Below are 26,568 nucleotides of genomic sequence, written 5' to 3' on the forward strand. Positions count from 1 at the left end.
TTTGTTTGTTAGATCTTTTAGTGCTATAATTTTATTTGTTAACAAATTGAAATTATTAAATGAAATGCTATATTTTTTAAATTATCTTAAATTACAAGTCCGCGCACCCAATGCATTCGTGATTATGCATTACTGAACACATTATTGAATCACTTGTAATCCTTATTTAATTATTTTTTAAAAATAAATTATATTTTACATCTGTAAAATTTGATAAAAAGAGGATACATTCTTGACATTTGAGAAATAACAAAAATATTTATCCAACTTTACAACGCTAATTATCTAATTTTAAATGTGTTAAATTAAATTTTCATGATAAATTTCAACGATTGAAAACAAAGTAACACAATATATCTAAATAGGTCAAATTAGCCTCTTAATGTGTCAAATCTATGAAATAATTTGTACAGCAAAATTGTTATATCACAAAACTCGTTAAGTATATGATGTGTGCTCTCATTTTGAGACGTAGAGAAACATAATTGATAACAAGACGCTTTTATTGCAAGAAGATATTAAAAAAATATCTTGAAAAAATCCTTTTATTGTTTTTTAGATAAATAAAGCACTTCCATTTTTTTCTTTTACATTGTTTGATAAACATAGCAAAATGCACGCGCGCGTACGCGCACACAGAAAACCACAAATAAGAAGATCTCGAGAACATACTTTTGCTATTACATGCATTAGCCTATTTTTTAATGCTTTTGCTATTATACTTTTGTGATAGTGCCGACAGAGGAGGTGGCGGCGGCGAAGATGGTTGAGAGGGCAGCTCTTCCGGGAGGTGAAAGAGTCAGTGACACCCACAAACAGAACATAATATGCTTTCATTGTTGCCGGGGAGGAACTCTTTGCAACCATCTAATAACAATACCGGGCTTTCCATATTTATACCGAAATTTCGGCGACATTCTCGATATCAAACAGTGGTTTGGAAATTTGCATGATGATCAGCCATTGCACAGGGAGAGAGAGAGAGAGAGAGAGAGAGAAGAGTTGGATTGAATATAGGTTGCTGGAGTTTGGGACAAACAGGGGAGTCAATACAAAGGAGGGGATAAATATATATATATATATATATGTATAAAATAGTTATACTTACATGTTCAAAACAAATTAGAAGCATACACTTTTCGTTCTCAAATTATATTTTCGTTTATGATATAATGAGTTTATAAAAATTAGTAAAAAATGTATTTCGTATTTTTGAGATTTATGATAATACGACACAAATATAAATATTTTTACAAATCTATAACTATTATCAATCACAATTAAAAAAGGCAAACATGACGTTGATATGACTAATAATGTGGAAGGTTAAATAAGACAAATAATGGTCACTAAACTTTATATAAAAGTATAAAAAAATTACTAAATTTTGTACTAAAATACAAAAATATTAATATTTTGTTAGTCTCTTTTAACGACAATTAACAAAAATTATGGAATTGTATATTAAATTGAAGTTCAAGCTACAAATTGAAGTTCAATGATATTTTTATATTTTAGTGTAAAATTTAATGACTACGTTATGTTATTTAATCTACTTAATGTTTAATAGCACGTAATTTTGTTATTCTTATTTAATTTTAATTAAATAATTAAAAATAATAAAAAATACCCAACTCTTTATCTCACATATTTCTTTTATTTGTTTCTCCAAATATACATAAAATGTTTTAAACTATATATACATGGTGTGTGAATAGTTTAAAACAAGATGTGTGATAATATATATGAATAATGTGAGTTCATTAATTACCAAGCTATGCCCTTTAATTTATCAAGCAAAATTCAAACAAGATTGTGATAATATGATGAATAACAACTTAAAAGATGTGTGGCCATTTGAATGACAAGAAATTCCAAGTCAACCTCAAAACCATACCAAAAACCATATGATTGAATCTTGAGGAGTTTAAAGACATCACCAACTCGTTTATTCTCTTGTGTGCTTAATTACAATGATTGGTGTGAATAAAAAGCTTATCCATTAATTTGGACACGGTCCTGCTAGCTAGCTAGCTAGGTTGAGATTTCAAAGCTACAAGTCTTTCCAAATTGATTTAGAATTAAATTCATAATATATAGTAACCATAAAATTTTTTACTATTACAAATTATTGTTAATTTTAAATAAAATTGTTATAAATTTATATATATATATATATGTAACGTTAACTTAAAAGAATTATTTATTAAATTTCCTTTTTAAGTACTATTTTGTGGAGATTAGGTAGCACCGTCAGCCAAAAAATACGTTAATCTATCAAAATATAAGGGCCTGTTCTCGTTGGCGTTTTCAGCCTGTTTTGAGTTTTCAATTTTTCAAAACACTGAAACACGTTTACTTTGTTATTTTTAAAAACGCATTTTCGAAAATAACTAAAAAATTTGTAAAGAAAACCCAAAACAACATTTGTTGTTTTGGGCGTTTTCAGTGAAAATACACTGAAAACTCAAAAACAAGGAAAACACTCCCACCCCCCTACCCCGCCAAATTCTCGACAGAACTGATCTCTCTGCTCTCTCTCCTCTTTGCTCTTTCTCTCGCAAGCATCAACGACCTCGCCATTTCCACTCTCCTTTCTGTTCTCTCTCTCGCAAGCATTAGCCATCGACCGCCTCGCCATCTCTGTCGTTGCCACTCTTCTCTTTGCTCTCCCTCTCGCAAGCATCGGCTGTCGACCGCCTCGCCATCGACATCGCTGCCACTCTCCTCTCTACTCTCTCTCCTGTAAGCATCGACCATCAACCTCGCCGGCCACCACTAAAGCCACCATCGACCTCGCCTGCCACCGCTAAAGCCGCCATCGACCTCGCTCACCACCACTAAAAACTGCCACCGTCGATCTTGCTGGTTCTATTGAAAGCCGCCACCATCGATCTTAGATCTATGGAGATTTGTCCGTTGGATCTTGTTGGTTCTATTGAAAGCCGCCACCATCGATCTTAGATCTATGGAGATTTGTCCGTTGGATCTTGTTGGTTTTGGGGTATGTTAACTCTCTTAGCGTGGAGCTTCTAATGGCTCTGATCGGTGGTCGCCGGCGACAGAATCGCCGACCGGAGAAGATGCAGCGCTGGAGAATGGAAAAAGGAAAGGGAAGAAAAGGAAAGAAATAAAAAAGAAAAGAAAAAAAAATGTAAAATAATTTTTCAAAAATTACAAAGTAAATGCGTTTTCAATTTTTAATTTTGAGAAACAATTTTTCAAAATGACAAAGAGAATGCATTTTCAGAAATCTCAAAACAAATATTCAAAATACAAAATTTAAAATGAATTCAAAACTCAAAACTCAAAACTCAAAAATAAAACACAAGGAGAACACAACCTAAGCCGCTCCCTTAAAAGGCTTATGTGTTGATTATTGAGTTTCACCTACCATGCATGCGTGGATGCTCTCTCTCTCTCTAAAGGTATGGTATAAACACAGTGAAAATCACCGAATGTAAGGAAGGGTCCATCAAAACTTGGGCTTACAGCATCTCATAGACAGCAGATAGAGAGACTAATTAATTAATAGCTTAATTTGCAAGCTAGCTAGTTCTCTTGCTACTAATTGGAGCGGGTAGGTTTGGCAAAAAAATAATGTTTTATTTGTTAGTAATGGAGTTTACTACCCAAACATTTACTTGCATCCACTCTATTCACCAAGTATATATATATATATATATATATATACACAAACAAACTAATTAAGGGTAGGATGATAGACGTCAAATGGATAACAGAGAACCAAGCTGATGAAGTTTTCATGTTTGCATGCACCCCAAATTAAAGAGTTGATCAGATCTTTGAACTGTGCAGGGGACATTTTTCCACTTTCCAGTACTTTGGTGCAAGGTTTGCCTTTTGTCATCCGTGAGGAGATAATGGCATATATGCTTGGTTTGAAGTTTTGATCTTGTGCAATCAAAGTTTCTTATTTCAAGTGAATGTGTTACCATTCACAATTTTAGAGAAAACTGGGACGAACAATTTTTTAGTGATTGAGAATGCAAGAAAATAAAACTTAGCTGTACGAGTTTCTGTGAAGCATTCTGGAAGTGTAGCATTATTTTATTCTAATTCTCCTCCAGTTGGACTGCATATATCTTCTCCCTTTATTATATTATTATAATAATAATAATAATAATAATAATAATATTTTGGCAGCCTTCCTTTCCTTGTTTGTTTCTTCCTCCAATTACGTACGCTCCTTTTCCCGTTGCAAAAATTCCTCAATAATAATATATTCATTTAATAATCCTCAATATCGAACAAGAAGAGTCATTTAATCCTCAATGCACGTGCTATGCAGACTTACCTAGCTCCTCTGTTCATCTAAAGTACTACTTTTATGCGGGCCCCGGCAGACGAATCCCAAAGACTGAATTAAGACTTGGGCAGGGAATTAAGCTTGGGAATCGAATTGAATAATCTCTTTTTTACGAATTATCTGAATGTCCACAAAATATAATTCCACTTCAACTTCTAATTAAAGGATCATTTTCAAAATATAATGTCTAGTTTATCTAATTTTAGATTAAAATATAATTATATGCACTCAATTTGTAATGTGCTCCGTGTTGTTATATATATATATATATATTAATATTACTGAGAAACTCTGTGAAATGATGAGAATAATTAAATTCATTGATAGTGTGGATCTTAGATTTTAGTAATTAATTCGATCGGGAACCAAGAAATTAAGTCTAAATCCTCAAACCTCTATATGTGTTTGGAATTAGAATTACATATACGTGGAGAACAACAAAAGGTAAGGTAAGGACAAAAGAGAATGAACGCGCATACTCATATATATATGAGAGAGAGAGAGAGAGAGAGAGGAGTTATTTGGATTCTCGCTAACCCCAGGGTTCGGGAGCTCCTGAACGCACATACTCATATATATATACACATACATATACGTATAATATATCTATTGTCTCAAGCAACAACGGAATTGAACCAGGCTGCAACCGCCTAACCTCTGTTTCTGCACGGAGCCCACCATTGACCGTTGGGTTACACCATTTTCTTTCTTTTTCCTCACTCACCATCGCCGGCATGAGTGTGGAAAAAGAAAATGAGTGTTATGATTATAATTTTATGCATGGGGGGGCCATAAGCGTATCTGCTCTCTGTGAGATGCTGGCAAACAGGCACTGGGGCAGTGGCAGCCCACTTAAGCTCTAGTTTTGATGGACCCTTCGATTCCTTACGTTCGTACGTGATTTTCACTGTGCTCATACACCATATCTTTAGATAGATAGAGAGAGAGAGAGAGAGAGAGAGAGAGACAGACAGACAGAGAGGCTAGCTCATTAATAGCTTAATTTGCAAGGTAGCTAGTTCTCTTGCTACTTGGAGTGGGCAGGTTTGGCAAAAAAATGTTTTATTTGTTAGTAAACGAGTTTACTACCCAAACATGCATTTACTTGCATCCACTCTATTCACCAAGTATATATATGTCACACACACACACACACACACACACACACAAAATAAGGGATTTGAGAGTATTCTGATAATAAGAATATGTATACATACCATCTAAATTTATTGGGTTTTAACTAAATTTTATTATTTCAAATTAATTAATTCTTAATATTTATTAATCCAATAAAAATTAATTGGTTATAAATTATTTAATTAGTGTGTAAATGATATATATATATATATATAGGAGGGAGAGAGAGAGAGGGGGCGGAAGATTAAAATCCGAAAAATGAAAGATTTAAGTGGCATTTGGTTAGAGATAATGGGAGGTGATGGAATATAAATATGAGTCCCTTTCAATTAATAACGTTTGTTTTGGTTGTCGTTATGAGTGAATGAAATGGCTATTACTCAAATTGATAAAAATATTTTTCATCACAAAATAAATATTTTCTTTTTATTTATAGAATGAGTGTTATGATTATAAGTTTATTTATTTTTAATTTTTCAAAATTATATATATATATATATATATATAAAAGTTTGCCATTGACCATCGGAAAGTGTATTATTTATCAATTTTGTAGAAGATAGTTTCATCTCCAGTCATGATTGTTAGTCACTATATATCTAGATACCATTTGACCTTCTTTTCTTCTTGGTAGATTAACTAGCATAGAACAAATATTGTTGCTCTTTCTCCATTTCTTCAGTATACTTGGCCTGATGATTTTTGCTGACATTCCCTCTCAATATGCCTATTTTTTTTGCAATTTTGGCATTTTGTCTTTCCAAGATGCCAACAATCTTTCTCTAGGTGCGTGACTAGTCTTTTGCAAATGCTGCATGGAGGGAATTTACCCTTCTTCTCCCTTTGAATTAATATTTCTTTAATTTCCCTTGTTTCAAGAATTTTCTCCTCCAAAATTGTTTATTAATTCTCCCACCATTTTTGGAATTTTGAGACCTCATCTTGAGCTTATATAGTTTGAAAGGCTTTTTCTATTATGTAATTATCTTGTCTACTCAACCTTTGCTCATAACCTTCTAAAGAGCTCCTTAATTCTGTCACTATTGGTGTTGAGAGATATTTTGTTTCTTCAATTGAAGTAACAATTGAATCAAACTTCCAAGGAATATATAGTAATAAGAATTTTTTTTCAATAACTCTTTTATTAGTAAGAGTTTCCTTAATTATAGGCTCTCATGATTAATGATCTTTCACTAGCTGAAATTTATTCATGTGTATTTGGCACCTAACTAATTTTTTTTTATTAATTATATGTAATTATAATATATATATATATATATGTATTTTTTAGCTATTAAAAATTAAAAAATTAATTTTGTAAGTTGTAATAGGCATGCGGGTATATATGTTTGTGCTCACGGGACAAACTTACATGCCCACACTCTCACAAAACCCTAGCTAGCTAGTTGAAACGTAGGTACAATTACTTAAATATCACTACAACAAAAATGATTTGTTGAGGCATCTTTTTTAGGGTATTTTTTAGAAGGTGTCCTCTAAAATACCATCTTAAGGCACAATCTAAAAAAGTGCCCCAATACAATAAATTTAATGAGGCACAACAATTAAGTGCCCTATAAAATATTATTTTAAGACACAATTTAATAAAGTGCCTCAATATAACAATTCTAATGAGGCACAACAATGAAATGCCCTAATAGACAAATATAAGTGTCTTAATAGATAAATCTAATAGGGCATAATTTTTGAAATGCCCCATTAAAATAATTCTAACAAGACACTCTGATGAAGTGCCCTAATAGACAAATCTTAAGTGCCCCAATAGAATAATTCTAATGAAACTTAGATATACTATAAAATAAACATAGACACATATATTAATAAGATGATATGTAGATTAGGTGGTCACGCGTGTGCAAGAAGAATGAAAGGTTTAGGGTTCGAGTCGAGGGAGAAGTAAGTTAGAATTAAGAGAAGCCCTTGTGGGGGATATGAAAAATAAATTTACAGTAATTTTTGAGGCATTTTTAAGTGTCGCAACAAACTTAAATTTATAATTGTTTTTAAGGCATTTATAAGTGCCTCAATACGTTTTTGGGGCACAGTTACATGGGGCATTATTATTAATGCCCTAATAGTTAAAATGCCCCAAGAAACTATCTATTAAGGCATTTTTAAATGCCTCTTAATCCAAAATTTGTTATAGTGTATATATATATATATATATATAAAAAGAGAGAGGATGATCGTTAGTGAGTTATGATCCTTAATTTATTTCAAGTCTAAGTTTCTTCTACTCCTCATTACAAACATACTTTTACTATTATTAATATTAGGCTAAGGTTTAATAGTCTAATAAAAAGTCCCTCATGACTTTTCAATGATATAATTGGAAGGTGACGCTCCAATTACTAAGGGGCCGCTTTTGTTAGTGGATTATTTTATTTTATTTTTGTTCTAACAAGCATTTTTAATAATTTAACAGCCCCTTCTTAGGATTTTTAATAATTTAATTAACAGTCTCCTGTTAGGATTTGGGGTATTAAAAGTATTAGGGATAGTTAATTAGTTAATGCAAGGGGGCTGACAACTTCTCTCCCAAATCCGGGCTGACCATTTTGCCCTGTGATAAATGACTCAAAACCATCTCTCTCTCTCTCTCCCCCTCTGTATCAGACACAACCGACTCTCTCTCACTGTTCCTCTAGCAGACACTGTCGGCCCCACCCTCCGGCCAGCCACCAACCTTCTTGAAAACATACTTTCGATATTACGTACATTAGCCTACTGTTAAATGCTTTTGCTATTATACTCTTTCCATGAATCTTTCTTAATTATTGGGGCTGACTATAAGACGTTTAGATTTGTTGTAGATCACTTATTATCTAAGACATGGGTGCTCTCACACTTTCCGTAGCAAACTGCTTGGGAACTAGAAAGATATATATTCTGCCATTGATGGAGAGAGAGAGAGAGAGAGAGAGAGAGAGAGAGAGATAAGAGTTGTAGATTAAGGTGTATCCATGTTGCCTAGTGTGGTCTGGGATTATATACGCAGTTGAAGGATTAAGAATGAGGGATTTGATTACTTTTATAACAAAGACATATCTGGAAGCTGATGAGAATGATTACTTACATGTTGAAAACAAATGTCATTTGAACCGTAGTTACAGAGAGATTTATAGAGAGGTCCCTGTCGTGGGCAGGTTGGCAAAAACGAAGTTTTATTTGTTGCCTAGAGAGCTAAACATTTGTTTCACTCCACTGCTAGTTGAATTATAAGCCCAAAGTGTTGTAATTCTCAAACACATTTATAATTTTGTTTTAACAGAAAATGTACTACAAACACATTTATAATTTAGTTTTATAATTTAAAAACTCAATTAATTAGATGTGTTTAATCGAGACAGAGAGAGAGAAAAAGAGGGGGGGGGGGGGGGGGGGTTCGTGAGAGGTAGAGAGAGTCATGTGAGACAGAGAGAGTGAGACGGAGGGGGGGAGGGAGGGAGGAAAAAGAATGAGTGGATGGAAAAGGTAAAAAATATTTGGGTAGCCAAGGGGGTAGCCTAGCTAGAGGGGAAAAGTAGCATTTCTCTAAACTTTTCTATCGTTGCGTTGCATCTGATTATGCACAGCAAGATATATTAATTAGCAACAACAATCTTCTTACTGCTGTTTCTATTACTACCATATACACCCCATGCAGACCAGGACTCACCTTAAGAAAGGGTCAGTGCCCTAACTGTTGTAAACCCAAGGAGGAGCCTTTTATTCTTTTATGAGATAAACAAAGCACACATTACAGTACATTTTCATGGGAAGAAAACATATATAGCAAAACACACACGGACAAATTAAGAAGCAAATTAGAACACACACTGATACGAAAAAACAGCCCATATTTAGCAAACTCAATTCTTTGGCATCCCATAGGAAAACACACACAGAAAAACCCACAAATAAATATTAGGCCATCATCAACTCTTTCTCTGCCCAGCCTTCTTGTTCTTGACCCAGATCTTGTAATTTAATTCTTGAACTCCTATCTCTTGGCAAAACTTATTGATTCTTGCTCTGTCCCTTTTGTTGGAGTTAGCAAACCAGGTCTGTGTGTTTGACTGGGTCTGTAGAAAGATGGAAGAATAATGGCCTTGTTTGTAGGCAGGTTAGTTGAAGACCTTTTCTTCAGCAGATAGTTTGGTTGTTAGCAACGTATTAATTTGTTTTTGATTTATGCTTTATTTCCTCCTTGTAATTCGCATGTAATATCCCTATAAATGGGTTTTGCAAAGTTCAGTTCAATAACACAACAGAGAGTTTGTGATTAGTTTGTTTTCCTTTATTCTTGTACTTGAGAGTTCAACTTGGTGAAAGCCCAGATAAATAAAACCAACAAGTGGTATCAGAGCTTTTCACGATCTTGGGAGATGGCGTCCAACCTGGTTCAACTACAAGTACCCGAGTTAAAGAAAGACAACTACAGCAAATGGTGCATTCAATTCAAGGCGTTATTTGGTTCCCAAGATCTGTGGGATATAGTCAGCAATGGCTATATTGAGATATTGAGCCTACTGCTGAGCAAGAAAGTAAGTATACTCAGGAGCAGAAGAATACTCTAAAGGATCAAAGAAAGAAGGACAAGAAGGCCCTGTTCTTACTTTATCAGGGACTGGAGGATGACACGTTTGAAAAGATCTCAGAAGCTATCACTAGCAAAGAGGTGTGGGACAAGTTGGGAATCATCTACAAAGGTGTAGAACGAGTGAAGAAAGTACGTCTACAGACGTTGAGATGTGAATTTGAAGAAGCTCACATGAAGGAAGGTGAAACTGTGTCAGATTATCACTCCAATCTGCTTGGAATTGTCCATCAGATGCGACGAAATGGAGAGAAGCTCGATGATAGTCGAGTGAATGAGAAGATGTTACGATCATTAACCTCAAATTTTGACTATGTCGTAACAGCAATAGAAGAGTCAAAAGATGTGGAAGCTATGAGCACAGAGGAGCTGCTCGGATCACTTCGAGTACACGAGTTACGCATTCGGAAAAATGGAGAGGGCACTACTATTGAACATGCTTTGAAATCAAAGCTTGTCCTCGACTGGAGGACGAGGAAGGGGACGTGGAGGCTTTTCTTATCGAGGCAGAGGAGGTCGTGGCAGCCCGGTGCAGGCAAGAGGGACTCAGTATGATGAAAAGAAAGTGAATGTACAATGCTGGAATTGCAAGCAATATGGGCATTATGCCTCTGATTGTTCAACCAAGAATGACAAGATGGCCAATTTTGCTATAGAGTCAAGTGATACTTTTGATGAACCGACATTACTACTTGTTGAAGGATCAAACATTTCAAATGAGAAGCCAACGTTACTAGTAGTTGGAAGTGAGACACTCAAAGAAGGTAATATTTGGTATCTAGACTCAGGTGCAAGCAACCATATGTGTGGAAGACGGGACTTCTTCATAGCGTTGCAAGAACTTGCAGGTGGGACTGTCAGTTTAGGAGATGGATCAAAGCTACAAGTGGCTGGTATGGGAAAGGTAGCTATTTATCAGAAAGATGGCTCTACTGCACATATTTCCAATGTTTACTATATTCCTAACATGAAGAGCAATATTTTGAGTCTTGGACAACTACTTCAGAAGGGACATGTGATCGATATGGAGGGGGATTGGTTAGAGTTGAGAAATGTTGAGAAACAACTCATTGCTCGAGTTCAGATGTCTCACAATCGAATGTTTCCTTTACATTTAAATATAATGTCAGGAAATTGCCTTTCCACCCACCTTGAGAATGAAACTGAGAAATGGCATCTGCGTTATGGGCATCTTCATATGCATGGGCTACAATTATTACACAAAGAGGGTATGGTAAAAGGACTGCCCAGCATTAATGAGCTAGATCATGTGTGTTCTACTTGTATTCTTGGGAAGCAGACGCAATAACCCTTTTCTACCAAAGAAAGATGGAGAGCTACAACACCATTGCAACTTGTCCATACAGACTTGTGTGGGCCGTTTGAGCCTATATCAATTAGAGGTAATAGATATTTTATTACTTTCATTGACGATTTTAGTAGGAAGATTTGGGTTTATTTTCTTAAAGACAAATCTGCTGCATTTGAGGTGTTCCAAAATTTCAAAACTTACGCTGAAAATGAGAGTGCCAATAAGCTTGTCACTATAAGATCAGACCGAGGAGGGGAGTACACCTCCACTGTTTTCCAAACGTTTTGCAGGGATAATGGAATCAAACATCAGCTTACTACTGCCTATACTCCACAACAGAATGACACCGCAGAACGGAAGAATCGCACCATTATGGATATGACCAGAACTCTACTCAAAGAAAAAATGTTGCCAAAAGAGTTCTGGGCTGCAGCTGTTGCATGTGCAGTATACTTGCTGAATAGATGTCCTACGAAGAGTGTCCAGCACAAGACCCCTCATGAAGCATGGAGTGGAATAAAGCCTAGTGTATCACATCTTAAAATTTTCGGATGTGTTGCCTATGCTCAAATACTTGAGGCTCGACGGCACAAGCTTGATGATCATGGAGTGCGATGTATATTTGTGGGTTATAGTGAAGACTCCAAGGCTTACAAATTGTATAATCCATTGACAAAGAAGCTTCTAATTAGTCGGGATGTTGTTTTTGATGAGGTAGCTGCATGGGAGTGGGACTGTTAAATATTTGCTTTATGGAATGCACGTGACTTTTCTAAATTATTGTTCCAGATATTTAAATAAACTTGCCTAGTCAATTGTATTCCTATTCTAAAGGAATTTGTTAGATGTGCAGCGATATTCAGGATCGTGTTGCTTTATTTCCGTGAACGGCACCAACTTTCAGTTTGTAAATCAGCTATATATATGAGCTAATAGTTGAATAAAATTAATTATCTGGACTGCAGCATATCTATTCCTTTTAGTGTCTTCTGCCGGCTGTAGCTGCTCTGTTCATCTTCATTCATCTTATTTGTCTTCTAAAAACTTTCAATTGGTATCAGAGCATTTTTTCTTGAGGGATCTGTGAGTGATAAGATCATCAAACACTATTCATAAACACAAAAATGTCAAACATAGAAGGAGAAAATTACAACATGTGGGCTGTTCGAATGGAAGCTTACCTAGAAGCTTTGGATCTCTGGGAAGCAGTGGAAGAAGATTATGTAGTTCCTCCGCTGCCGGCTAACCCCACCATCGCTCAAATTAAGAATCACAAGGAAAGAAGAACCAGGAAATCAAAGGCAAAAGCTTGTTTGTTTGCTGCTGTTTCAACAACTGTATTCTCGCGAATTATGTCTCTCAAAACAGCAAAAGAAATCTGGGATTTTTTGAAGAAAGAATTTGAAGGAGATGACAGAATAAAGGGCATGAAGGTGCTGAACCTAATAAGAGAATTTAAGATGCAAAAAATGAAAGAATCAGAGACAATCAAAGAATACTCTGATAGATTACTTAGCATAGCCAACAAGGTAAGGTTATTTGGCACTGAATTTCCTGATTCTAGGATTGTTGAAAAAATTCTTGTAACCGTTCCAGAAAAATATGAAGCTTCAATAACCTCCTTGGAAAACACAAAGGATCTGTCCAAGATCACTTTGGCAGAAGACACTAAAAGGAATAGATATGCTGCAGTCCAGATAATTAATTTTATTCAACTATCAGCTCATATATATAGCTGATTTACAAACTGAAAGTTGGTGCCGTTCACGAAAATAAAGCAACATGATCCTGAATATCGCTGCACATCTAACAAATTCTTTTAGAATAGGAATACAATTGACTAGGCAAGTTCATTTAAATATCTGGAACAAGAATTTAGAAAAGTCACGTGCATTCCATAAAGCAAATATTTAACACTCCTCCTTGCTTTAGGAACTGCACACTCCAATTCTTTGCCTTTAGAAGTTCAAATTTGCTGACTGAAAGTTGCTTTGTAAACAGGTCTGCTAGCTGGTCTTCGGACTTGCAGTAGACTAAAGTTACATCTCCATTTTGCTGCACTTCATGGAAGATCACCAAGGTGTAGAAGAGACACCAGCTGTAACACCAATTGCAACACCATTATCGGCTCAGATTTCTCCACAATCAGCAGCCGATGGTGTCACCTCTCAATCTAGCTCACCATCTCCTTTACATACAAGGAGTCTAACAGACTTATATGAAGTGACTCATGAGATCAATTTTGATGAAGATAGTGATTCAAATTTGTTGTGTTTATCTGTTGACCATGAGCCTCTCAATTTTCATGAGGCAAATGAACAAGACTGCTGGAAGATTGCTATGAAAGAAGAGATTCAGGCTCTTGAGAAAAACAACACCTGGACACTCACTGAACTTCCTCCACATCACAAGGCAATTGGTGTAAAATGGGTTTATAAGATTAAGAAAGCTGCAGATGGTAGTATTGATCGCTACAAGGCAAGGCTGGTAGCAAAAGGGTATCGACAAAAATATGGGATCGATTATCATGAGGTATTTGCACCAGTAATTCGATTTGATACTGTGAGACTTATTATTTCAATTGCAGCAACTCAAAGGTGGAAGATATATCAACTTGACGTTAAGTCCGCATTTCTTAATGGAACACTTGAGGAAGAGGTGTATGTACAACAACCAGAAGGGTTTTGTGTACCAGGAGATGAGAGTAAAGTTTATCACTTGAAGAAAGCTTTGTATGGGCTCAAACAAGCTCCTAGAGCTTGGAACTCAAGAATAGATGGGTATCTCAGAAATGATGGTTTTGAGCAGTGTACATAGGAGCATTCAATGTATACCAAGGAAGTCAAACATGGCAAATTCATGGTGGTGTGTATCTATGTGGATGATCTATTGTTCACAGGAAATAGTGAAGACATGTTTTATCATTTCAAGCAGAACATGTTCCGGGAATTCGAAATGACTGACATTAGACTTATGTCTTATTTTCTGGGTATCCAGGTACATCAAACTGATGCTGGAATTTCTCTTTCTCAGAAGAAATATATGGGAGAGATACTTGGAAAAGTTCAAGATGAGTAATTGTAGCTCAGTTAATACTCCTGTTGTGACAAATCATATACTATCCATAGAAGGTGAAGGAGATACGGTTGATTCAACACAATACAAGAGCTTAATTGGAAGCCTGAGATTTTTAACAACAACAAGACCTGACATAGTATATGGGGTGGGTTTACTGAGCCGTTATATGGAGACACCAATGGAGTCACACTGGCAAGCAGCAAAGCGAATACTAAGGTATATCAAAGGAACCTTAAATTTTGGTCTTTATTATGCATGTGGAGAAAAGTTTGAGCTGAAAGGATACTCGGATAGTGATTGGGGACGTGATCCAGTAGAAAAGAAAAGTACCACAGGGAATGTATTTTTTGGATCTTCAACTGCTTTCTCTTGGTCATCAAAGAAACAGAGTATTGTAGCATTATCCTCTTGTGAAGCAGAATATGTTGCTGCTGCCTCTACAGTATGTAAGGCAATATGGTTGAAGAATCTGCTGGGAGCATTAAAGTATCCACAGCAAGACCCAGTTCAAATTTATGTAGACAATGTATCAGCAATCAAGCTTGCTCCGGTGCAACATGGTAGAATCAAACATATTGATACCAGGTTCCATTTCATTCGAGATCATGTTAAACAGAGAACGGTGGAGTTAGCTTACTGTCATACTCTTGAGCAAGTAGCAGACATATTTACCAAACCATTGCCGTTTAAAAGCTTCACAAAATTGAGAGATATGCTTGGTATAAAGGAAGTCAAACTTGAAGGAGAGCTCAATCAGACCTAGTTTGAAGGAGAATGTTGGAGTTAGCAAACCAGGTCTGTGTGTTTGACTGGGTCTGTAGAAAGATGGAAGAATAATGGCCTTGTTTGTAGGCAGGTTAGTTGAAGACCTTTTCTTCAGCAGATAGTTTGGTTGTTAGCAACGTATTAATTTGTTTTTGATTTATGCTTTATTTCCTCCTTGTAATTCGCATGTAATATCCCTATAAATGGGTTTTGCAAAGTTCAGTTCAATAACACAACAGAGAGTTTGTGATTAGTTTGTTTTCCTTTATTCTTGTACTTGAGAGTTCAACTTGGTGAAAGCCCAGATAAACAAAACCAACACCTTTTAGGTGTTCGCCACCCAGAATCTTGAGCAAATTCTATCATCTTGGCCAGCTGCTCCTCAGTGAACTTTGTCCTTTTTCTCTTCGCTCCAGCCGCCTCCGACGAAGCCTCCGCTGCCAGTGGAGGTGGTTGTGGTGGTGATAATGATGGTGATTTCTCTATAACATCGAGCCAGAAAGATTTTTCCCAGAAAGATTCTTTTCCATTGCTGATAGCCACCCTGTCCCAGAGGTCAGGCCAGAAAGATTCATTTTCGTCGCTGATAGGCATCTCCAGGGCGGATCCAAGAATTTAGGTTAGGGGGGCTGAAATTTAAAAAATTAATGTAATAAAATTTTTATGTAATCAAAAAGTCAATACAACATTAAACTTGTGCTCGACGAGGTTTTAAAACAAAAAATTCATTAAACTTATGTTAAATTGATTTTGCTCACTATGAATTGAAATATTTTTACAAGTGTAATCATCTCTCTTTCTGAAAAAAGATAATAATATTTTTCCTTTCTTATTGTTTCATTCTAAATTCTAAGGATACACAAACAAAAAATAACACAATTTAATAATCTAACAGTTAAAATATTTAATTCAAAATTTGAGGCAAATGAAAGTCTAATACAACAACTGTATTTCTAGAGTTTAAACAAGAGAAGGCAAAAGTATGGTCGATTCAAATATTCAATAACAGATTCACAATAACAAATTTTAGGCTTCCAATAACAAATTTCAAATTTCCAGCCAAGCCAATTTCTAAGATCCTAACTAAATGCAGTAGTCAAATAGGTAAGCAGACACAAAATTAGCAGAAAATTACTTACTTAAAACTTGAAAAAAGGCAGTGATTTCAACAACAAATCAAGCATAAACAAGAAAAAAAAAATGGGCGAAAAATAAAAAAACTATCTACATTTAGCTATCAATCGAGAGAATCAAACAACTGAATGAATAGAAAACATACCTGGGTAGCTGGGCTCGAATGAAGCAAATTTGGAAGCTTGGGGGGGTAAAATGAAGACCTGAATCAGAGGCAGGGCAGCGAGCAAGAGGGCGAAACCGATTGGCTGAGCAAGCGTGGGGGCGAGGGCGAGGGTGAGGGCGAGCGAAAGCAAGAGAGAGGCAATCAGGCAGAGAGCGAGGGCGAGAGGCAGTGAGGGCGAGCGAGAGCGAGAGAAAGGCAGCGAGAGCCGGAGGGCGAGCGAGAGAAAAAGAGGCAGAGAGCGAGGGCGAGAGGCAGCGAGGGCGAGCGACAGCAAGAGAGGCGGAGAGCGAGGGCTAACGAGAGCAAGAGAAAGGCAGCGAGAGCCGGAGGGCGAGCGACAGCAAAAGAGGCAGAGAGCGAGGGCGAGCGACAGTAAGAGAGGCGGAGAGCGAGGGCGAGCGAGAGCAAGAGAGAGGCAGAGAGCGAGGGCAAGCAAGAGCGGACGAACAAGAGAAGAGGAGGCAGAGAGGGTGAGCCGGGAGCGAGAGCGAGGTCGAGAGAGGAAGGAGAAGAGAGGTCGAGCTTGGCGTGGCTTGCAGGCAAGTGGGTGGGCTGGAAAAAATTAGGGTGGGCTGGGCTGATTTTGGGCTGGGCTAATACTAAATAATTAAAAAATTTATTCTACAAATTTTATTTTGGTTGTGGGCTGCCCTGGGCTGAATCCCAGGGCAGCTCACACATAGATCCGCCCCTGCCATCTCCTCCCGGCGGTGGAAAACTCTATGACAATTGCAAGCTGTACAGAACATGCCTTCACACCCACCGGGGGAGAATTCACCGCAACCGCCTAATATAGTGATCCCATGTGTGCTCTCACTGTTTTCGTATCGAACTATTTGGGAATTAGAAGGATATTCTGTCATTGATGAGGAGAGAGAGAGGGGGGGGGGGGGGGGGGGGGAGTTGTAGGTTAAGGTAGTTGCCTAGTGTAGTTTGGGATTCAATATATACGCAGATGAAGGTCAGATTAGGAATGAGGAATGAGACTATTCATATGACAAAGATATCTATATAAGGATTAGGAATGAGGGATTTGATGATTCTTATAACAAAAAAATCTATATATCTGGAAGCTGATGAGAATGATTACTTACATGTTGAAAACAAATGTCATTTGAACCGTATTTACAGAGAGATATATAGAGAGGCACTTAACAGCTTAATTTGCTTGTCATGGACAGGTTGGCGAAAAGAAAGTTTTATTTGTTGGCTATAGCGAGCTATTGTTATGTATGGGGTTCAGTACTAGCCAAACATTTACTTGCATCCACTCTCTATTCACGAAGTATATACACGCACAAAACCCTCAAGTTCATTAATTAAGATGTGGGGATAATTCGCCACCAAAACAAAAAATGAACTGTAGCTCAAAAATTTGCGTCGCCCTTTGTGGCTGGGCTTTAAACCACGTCTGAAAGTAACATGCGTACGTGGGGACGGTCAAGCCTGGAAATTCATTGAGAAATGGGTGTTTTGACGGCAAAACCCTAGTTGAAATGTCCCTATAATTACTCTTATATATATATATATATATATATAGAAAGAGAGAGAGAGAGAGAGAGAGAGAGAGAGAGAGAGAGAGAGATGATGAATAAAATTCGAAAAATGAAAGATTTAAATCGCATTTGGTTAGAGCTAATGGGAGATGATGGAATAGAAATATGGGTCTCCTTCAAATAACAGTTCCTTTTTGGTTTTTTAACTTATGCTTTGGCCTTTTAATTTTTGACTTTATTTTCCACTCCCTACATCGCGGCGAAGGTGAACCATGGCTTTTACTTCTCCTTTAGCAATGATTATTTCAAATCTTTTAAAAAAAAAAATGCTTAGATTTGTCATTACACAGTGCTTAAATTAATGCAAATGTGTTTTTAACTTATATTTGATAATAACGAATCTTATATATAATCTCTTATTTACGAATCTGGATGTCCACTTCAACTTCTAAAGGATTAGCGAGCGGATTATCTGATCATTTTCAAAATATAATGTCTAGTTTAATTTGAAATTAAAATACAATATTATATTTATATGCACTCAATTTGTATGTGCTTTCTCCACCTTTGTTCTAGCTTAATTGGAATCGATTCCATGGTTGAATAGCTAGCTAGGATTCAATTTGTCTTGTACTGAGGGCCGGGGTTTGACAAATCCGATAATAAGAAAAGTTATACACAACAATGAAATTAAATGGACAGTCTTCATGTATGGAGCATCTTGATTTCAATGTTTTAGGGTCTTGGATTGATGAAGTCCAACAGTTAAAATTTTCTCTGTTTGTTTATTTGTTTGTTTTCCTAATTTTCTCATGATCTTTTCTACCTTTTTTTTTCTTTGCCATTGATGTAGTCTCTTGATGCTAAATTTTATTAGTTATACTATTATTAAGTTATCTGAGAAAATTAGTTGGTTTAGCGTACGCATCCAATGCTTATTAATCTGAGAGCCTAATTAGACAAGTCATCGCCTTATGTATGTGACATCAGTGTTGCCTTAGCCCATCCAATTCATCATAATTAATTCAGAAGGTTTTGCTCTTAATTATCTGAATTTGAAATATGAAAAATGCAGGCTTTGTCACTGAATTTCAACTTAAAGTCACACACATGAAAATGCATTCACAAAAGAACTATCACATCTGCCCTTGTTCAAATTGTGGTAAGAGATTCGCGCATGAGTGGTGGACAGGATCGATGATCCCTAGCTAGCTATTTAAATACGTTACATTGTATTAGTCATTGTGGATACTTAAAATGTGCTCCGTGTCCCTATTACTGGGAAATTTTGTGAAATGAGAATAATTAAACTGACTGTGGATCTTAGGTTTTAGTAATTCAGGAACCAAGAAATTAAGTCTAAATCCTCAAACCTAGCTATGTTTGGAATTCGAATTTTGTGGAGGACAACAAAAAGAAAGGACAAAAGAGAATGAAACCGGTTGAAACTAAATTTACTTATAGTTTAAAAGAAAAAAAGAAGGAAAACAAGCAGCAGGTTAGAATTAAATTACTTTTATTTTTCGTTGTGTGAAAAATTGAAGAATAAAATGAATAGATGCTTATAATTAAACATTTAGCTTTGATTTTATTTGACTATTAATACAACACACTCAACATTGGATAAAAATGCGCGTGTGGAAAGGAAAATGTGGCTGTGGAAAGCAAAATGGGTGGTTGCAAATAAAATTTTCCTTGCCTTGGACACAGCTAGATCCAAATATTTCAATTAGTGTTGTAATGGCTAGTCCTCTTTGTTAGGTTGACTTTTAGTTTCTTCTGGAAATTACAATTGCATTATATTAATATATATATACTTTCTCCGCTTGACATAAGCCTTAAGCATTGTGAATAAGATCTCTTTTCATCTCTGATACGCATCGATCTTCTCTAGCGACAACTACAAGTTGCACAGAATATGGCTTCATTTTCACTGGGGCTGAACTCACAGCAGCCGTATAATACTATGCTTCTAATGTATATATCAAAATTAATGCTACACTCTTTGTATCGAACAGCTACTTGAAAATTTGAAGGATGTTCTGCCATTACACAGAGAGAGAGAGAGAGAGAAAAGTGTTGGATGGATGTAGCTTAGTGAAGTTTGGGACAAACCTTTCAGGGGGAGTCAATATATACGAAGATATATATATATATATATTATATAGTTATACTTACGTGTTGAAAACAAATGAATAGCTTATTACGTGTTACTTTATTAAATATATATATATATTTTCTAAAAACATAAATTAATTTTTAACATATATTTGATAGTTATATGATTTTTTTGAAATTAAATGTAAAATTAAGGGCATATATAGAGCTGAAAACATTCAATTGCAGAATGGAGAAAGAAAGTGCTCGGTGCTTGTCGTCATTACAAATCTCAACCATGCTCAAGAGATATGTAGGAGATGCTCAGTAATTGGATAAGCTCTTCTTATTTAATGCATTCACACCCCCCTCCCTTAATTATATATATCTACAGTTCAAAACTGAAGAGACATTTTCTTATACATACAATACAGGAGAGAGACATTTTCTTATTCATAATAATAAAATTTACTAATGGATGAAAGACTCATTTGCATGCAAATAAAATTCCATATATTTCAATATCATGGTAATTGCTCTAAGATACTAATACTATCATATAAGACAACACAATCTCAATATCTAACATCTTGAACTCAAGATTCCATAAACATTAGAACATTGTAAGGTAACATTGGCCAGAGGGTACGTATATGGGGTTGACGGAAGAGGAACGAGATTCCTTGAAATGTAATGTTTTGTTGCTACTATCGCATTAATTTCATCATATGAAAGAACCGGCGTTTCATCACAAAAATGGACGGTAAGCCTTTCTAAGGCACTCCCCTATCAGTACTTCTCTTATATTTTAGGTTAACGATCCCAGCCATCACTAGTATTCAACCCCTAACTGTTCGGCTATTGTATTGTTGATTTTACACACAATAAGAAGATAATTATTTTTCTTCTTAAGAAATCACACAATCGCACATGAAATGCTAAAAAGAGGCCTTAATTTGAATGCAAATCCCAAGCCCAGGCCCACGACCAGATGGGTCAATCCTTTAAGGCAAGATCCAAACTGACCAATTTTAATTTTAATTATAAATGGGCCAGTCCATTAGAAAGCTGGGCCCCGATCATCTTGAATTGTTTGTGGGCCTTGTGGCCCGTATTGCTAATTTCACGAATTGTAATTATAGATGAAAAAAAAAAAAAAATGCACTTGTGCTTGTTGAGTGCACAACAAGAGCTTGCTTTGTCCTCAGTATGAACAAGTACATCTTGAGGCTTAAGTTATTTATATAAAAAAAATTATGATTTAAAAATACCTTTATTAAAAAAAAAAAACTCTTGGAATCAGAATTTATTTTTAAATTTTAAAGTTTTAATGAATTTTTTTGTTCGGAATAAAAAATTTATGGGAATTAGAATTTCATTTACTCTCAAACTGTTGAAGAAAGGTGGGATATATTTTATATATTAAAATGATTATAAAAAAGGAAAGGTGGGATATATTTTATATATTAAATCTCTGTAATCAAAAGTAGTTCAAATCTCATATAATACAACACAATCTCAATCTCTAACATCTTGACCTCAAGATTCCATAAACATAAACATTAAAACTAAATTTTTGGACAGTTCAAAACTGAAGAGACATTTTCTTATTCATATTGGAGAGAGAGATTTTTTATCTGTCCTCATGAAGGCTGTGGTAAGGTGATCAAGCTGTCCATTCAAAAATATATATTGTTTCCTCATTTACTTCTTTCATCACATTGTATTGATTCTCATTTTTTGTCATATACTTATTTGGTTAATTAAATTTAACACCCCTATGGATTGGCCCCTAACTCTCCTATTGTGACAAGCAATGCCAACACCCTATTTTTACAATTAAGGCTCAATTTTTGCTAGAAAATATCAAAGACAAGTGAATGTTGCAATTAGAATTTTCTCACATTTATGAACGAGAAATCCAGCGGGAAGCCATTGTTTTGTTACCTGATGATAACTATAAAGGATTAAATGTTTTAATTTAAGGATGTAAAGTGTAGATAATCTAAAATATTTCAATATTTCTCCTTTTGGTCTAAATGTTTTGTTCTAGTGGTAGAAGATTTATATTATTGGTCCAAGTTTTGTTAGTTCAAAAATCACCTATATGACAATTTCCTCCCAAAACGTGTACTTTGCATCTCAAAATTGAGATTTTAATATTTTAGAGTTTTCGATTGATGAGAATGTTATATTGCCTATCAAAATTGAAATTTTAATATTTTAGAGTCTTCAGTTGATGAGAATGTTATGTTGTCTACGTCAGACAACATAACATTTGCCCAACGTGAGCAAAATGAGAGAGGGGCGTGGACCCCACCCCCTAAACACCCCCTGCATGCCTCTGTTGAGTAAATCCAACGTAAGCAACAGAACAAATCTGCTTAATTAGATTAAAGCCCAACATAATTAAAATTTTCTCGGTTTGTTTGTTTGTTTGTTTTCCCGATTTTCTCATGATCTTTTCTATATTTTTTTTGTTGCATTAAGTCATAGGTTTTAATCATTACATGGAAGAGATTGGGTTTTTATATATCAAATTTAACTGCAAGAATGACAAAACCAATAACTTTAAGGTAAAATTAAGTCTTATATTTTCTCTGTTAGTTACCTAAATTCTAGCTCACCAATCATTTAGTTCAGAGTAATCATCTTGTTTTTTTTTTTCTTTAATTTTGTATTTATTTAGTTATTATAATTTGGAACTTAAGTTTTCGTTTTGTATTCTGTGAAGAACTGTATATGTGTCTCTCTTTATTGATTGGATAATTTGAAACATTTGAATTTCTTTAGAAGAAGATTCTCCACCCATTAATTCTTTGACTGCAAATGTGGGTGAATTTATATATATGACACCACCACCTTCGAGAAGCTGCATGCATTGCATTGCACTTTTTGGACTTACCAACACTAAGTCCTAATTAATGCTTTTCTACAACATTCTGAAATATTTTGAATGTTTTGATTTGTATCTTCTGAAATATTTTAATTTCTGAAAAGTACTTTACAAAACATTTTTCCTTCAATGTCGAGAGCTCTCAAAACAACTTATAAATATTTGATTTTGATCGATCGTTGTGGCTGGCACCCCTCTGAACAAGCAACAGCATGGGCTTTTGCATCAGCCAATCCACCTTAATTTGCTTCCAAGCTTATTCAATAGTATAATTAAGTAAATTAAGTTGTTCGCAGGCTCACTATTAATTATTTTGTAACGACCTATTATTGAGTTTAGGTCGCCTTATTGACATCCCCACGTGTGTTTTAATTTTCTGTGTTTATTTGGTGAAGGGTCTGGAGGAGTTGCATAGAGAGTTGGAAAGTCAAACAAAAGAAACTATTCTTGAAGTGGTAAAATTCAGGTGTCAAATGAGAAAAAAGGAAGTCAAAATTTAGGGTGAGTGTGATATGAAGCTGCCGTGCATAGTGGTAGGCATATATATATATATGTGTGTGTGTGTGTTATCTGCATGCTTTGAGATTCAGAGCAGGTATTTGGAGGAAGAGATATATATTTTCTACTGTCTTATGGTGGACCAAAGAGTAGATATCTGTCAATGCTGAAGCACTCTTAACTTTATGGTGGTTTCATTAATAACTTCTGTAAGACATGCAACACTAGAAAAATGTTTTGAGAACACCTAAGGTTACTAACCAAGTTGGACAAAAGGAAGAGAATAGAAATAGAAAGAAATATGTCTTAGTTGGGACTCAGCAGCAATACAAGAATACAGGGTCTTAATAGTTGTTGTTAGTTACCTGAATTCTATCTAACCATCATTTAGCTCAGAGTAATCATCTTTTTAATTTTTCCTTCTGTTTAATTTTGTATTTATTTAGTTATTATAATTTGGAAACTTAAGTTTTGTATTCTGTGAAGAACTGCATAGTTATTTCTCTCTATTGATTAGATAAAATGGGATTTGATAGTTTTATTAGGTATTAAACTTCATCATCAAATAATTGCCACAGAACAATGTGGATGTGCCGGCAAAGTATGCCCAACCGTCAGAGAAGGTATCAAAAACTTCAAAGGCGTCTGCTAGTGCTTATGGGTCTGCATCGTCCGACCGACCTTACAGTTGTCCATACGAAGGGTGTGACAAGGCCTACATCCATGAATACAAGCTGAACCTTCATCTAAGGAGAGAACATCCTGATGACCATTTGCTCGAGGACAATGCCAAGGACCCGCAATCTGCTGCTATTGACAATGATTTGGATGAAGTCAGTGACCACAATGCTTATGCTGGAGGAAAACGAGGAAGCAGTAAAGTTCAGAAGCTAAGCAAATCCAATCCAAATCTGAAGCTGCCTCCTACAAAGGTTGCACGTAAGGGCTCAACGGTGTCGCCCTCCAACATGAATGCTGCTGCTGCTTGATGAAAGATAGCAAAACACACCGGGAGACAGAGTAATCAAGGTAATGTTTCTCATTCATCTTTCAGTTCATGCCCATATCTTGCTTTTATATTGAGTTTGAGACAACAGTTCTATTCAAATAAACAGAAACATTAACAACTCAGTAACAACCTAACTAATTAGTTAACCCCTTGGGGTAGCTCAAGTGGTTGACTGCATGGGTTTTGGGTGTTAGGTATGCCAAGGTTGTGTGTTCGAATCCTGGGTAATGTGGTAGGTATCGCTTAACTACATAAGGGGCCACGGGCACGGGTCTTTTAACCCGGACTTACCTTGGCCTGGCCCGATGGTCCGATTCGGGTCAGCCCGTAGATTATAGGGTTGGCAACGCTTGCGCTAGAGGCGCCGCTAGGCGAATCTCATCGGTTTCTACGTTGAAAAAAAAAAAAAAACTAATTAGTTAAAACAGAAATAATAAATAGCAGTAATGAATCCTACCAAACTCAACTAATTAACTAAAATTTGTTAATCTCGACATGCCCCCCTCAAGTTGGAGGCTGTTGGGGACTCAACAGACCCAACTTGGAAACAAGAACATGATGTTGAGCGGAGCTTAACAGCTTGGTAAAGACATCCACAAGTTGTTCTGACGAGGAAATATGTACTGGGGAGATAAAGCCCTGCGCTTGTACTGATCACGCACAAGATGACAATCAATGTCCGAGTGCTTTGTGCTTTCGTGAAATACGGGGTTCGCTGTAATGTGAATGGCAATTTGGTTGTCACAATGGAGCGGAATAGGACTAGACATGGGAATGTTGAAGTCCCTTAGCAAGTAAGAAATCCATAAAAGCTCACAAACCGTCGATCCCATGCATACTGCGATTCTTTACCTCAGCAGGGGAACGCAAAACAGTAGACTGTTTTTTAGTCTTCCAGGATACCAATGCATTGCCAAGAAAAATACAATAACCTGTAAGGGATCTGCGTGAGCAAGGACAAGAGGCCCAATTGGCATCACAATAGGCCTGGAGTGACAAATCGTTAGAAGCAGGATAGTATAAACCCTTAGAAGCAGTCCCTTTCAGATATTTAATAACTTGAAGTGCAGTAGTAAGATGAGGCTGTCGTGGCTTGTTCATGAATTGGCTTAAATGCTGAACCGTTTAACTGATGTCAGGTCGGGTTAAATTGATGTACAAAAGTTTACTAAGCAACCGACGATATTGGTCAGGAGCAGGAAGCAAAGCACCTTCATCAGGATGCAAGTGCAGACCTTTAGATAAAGGAAATGGAGAAGACTTAGCTTTATCAAGTTTTGTTTCAGCCACCAAATCTGAGAACAAACTTTCTCTGAGAGATGAAAGTTCCTGAAGGCGAGGGATCGAGACACCTCAAGGCCGAGAAAATATTTCAAGAAACCAAAGTCCTTGATGGTGAACTTACTGTCAAGTTCGTGTTTAACCTGTTGAGTAAGTTCTAGATTATCACCTGTGAACAATCCCAACAGATTCGAATAATTGGTTGCATTTAAGGTTAACAAACTCACTGACCAAGTCAATACAAGAGTTCTTCCCGAACTCGTTAGAAGTGTATTTAGATAATCGAATTTCAAGAATTAAATTATTGATCGAAAAATCTAATCAATGAGTTGTGACTCCACCCAACTTTTTTTAGTGCCAAAACATATATATATATATGTATGTATGTATAGATACACAAAAGTTCGGAGTAGGATCCGATAATAAGAAAAGTTAATTATATATAGCAGTGAAATGGAATATGAAGACAATGATGCACTTGATTATATATATATATAGACTATCCCTTATATATGTACATCGAATTACATGTTAAAAACAAATGACATCGATCCATATGCATATCTGCTCTCTATTAAACTACATTCTTTTTGCTAGCATAAGCCAGCACTCAAGATCTAGTTTTGATGGACCCTTTCTTACATTCTGGTATTCATTATATGGAAGATATTGGGTTTTATCAAATTTAACTGCAAGAATGACGACCAAGAACTTCAAGGTCAATAATATTTCTGTTTGAGTAGATGAATTACATGTGAGCAAACATGAT

The 26,568-nt window shown here is 35.9% G+C and overlaps 1 protein-coding gene and 1 pseudogene across 1 annotated transcript; one reads left to right on the plus strand and one right to left on the minus strand.

Moving 5' to 3' along the window:
- Positions 1-15,657: 15,657 nt before the first annotated feature.
- On the minus strand, positions 15,658-17,385 carry LOC127793135 (uncharacterized). Its single transcript, XM_052323916.1, has 3 exons — positions 17,202-17,385; positions 16,502-17,074; positions 15,658-15,805 (listed from the first exon to the last, which is right to left on the minus strand). Exons 1-3 carry the CDS (start codon positions 17,383-17,385, stop codon positions 15,705-15,707), a joined length of 858 nt encoding a protein of 285 aa, XP_052179876.1. The 3' UTR covers positions 15,658-15,704.
- Positions 17,386-20,871: 3,486 nt separating this feature from the next.
- The window catches only part of LOC127793136 (zinc finger transcription factor YY1-like), a 77,552-nt pseudogene continuing 71,855 nt past the window's right edge, over positions 20,872-26,568 (plus strand).

This window comes from Diospyros lotus, unplaced genomic scaffold (assembly GCF_014633365.1).
Source record: "Diospyros lotus cultivar Yz01 unplaced genomic scaffold, ASM1463336v1 superscaf1, whole genome shotgun sequence".
Lineage (NCBI taxonomy): Eukaryota > Viridiplantae > Streptophyta > Magnoliopsida > Ericales > Ebenaceae > Diospyros > Diospyros lotus.

Coding starts and splice junctions, on each gene's coding strand:
- LOC127793135 (XM_052323916.1), bottom strand. CDS start 17,385: ATGACAGAATATCCTTCTAATTCCCAAATAGTTCGATACGAAAACAGT. Junction 17,075..17,201: donor GATGGCAGGGGCGGATCTAT/GTGTGAGCTGCC, acceptor AATTTTTTCCAG/CCCACCCACTTGCCTGCAAG. Junction 15,806..16,501: donor ATTCGAGCCCAGCTACCCAG/GTATGTTTTCTA, acceptor GATGCCTATCAG/CGACGAAAATGAATCTTTCT.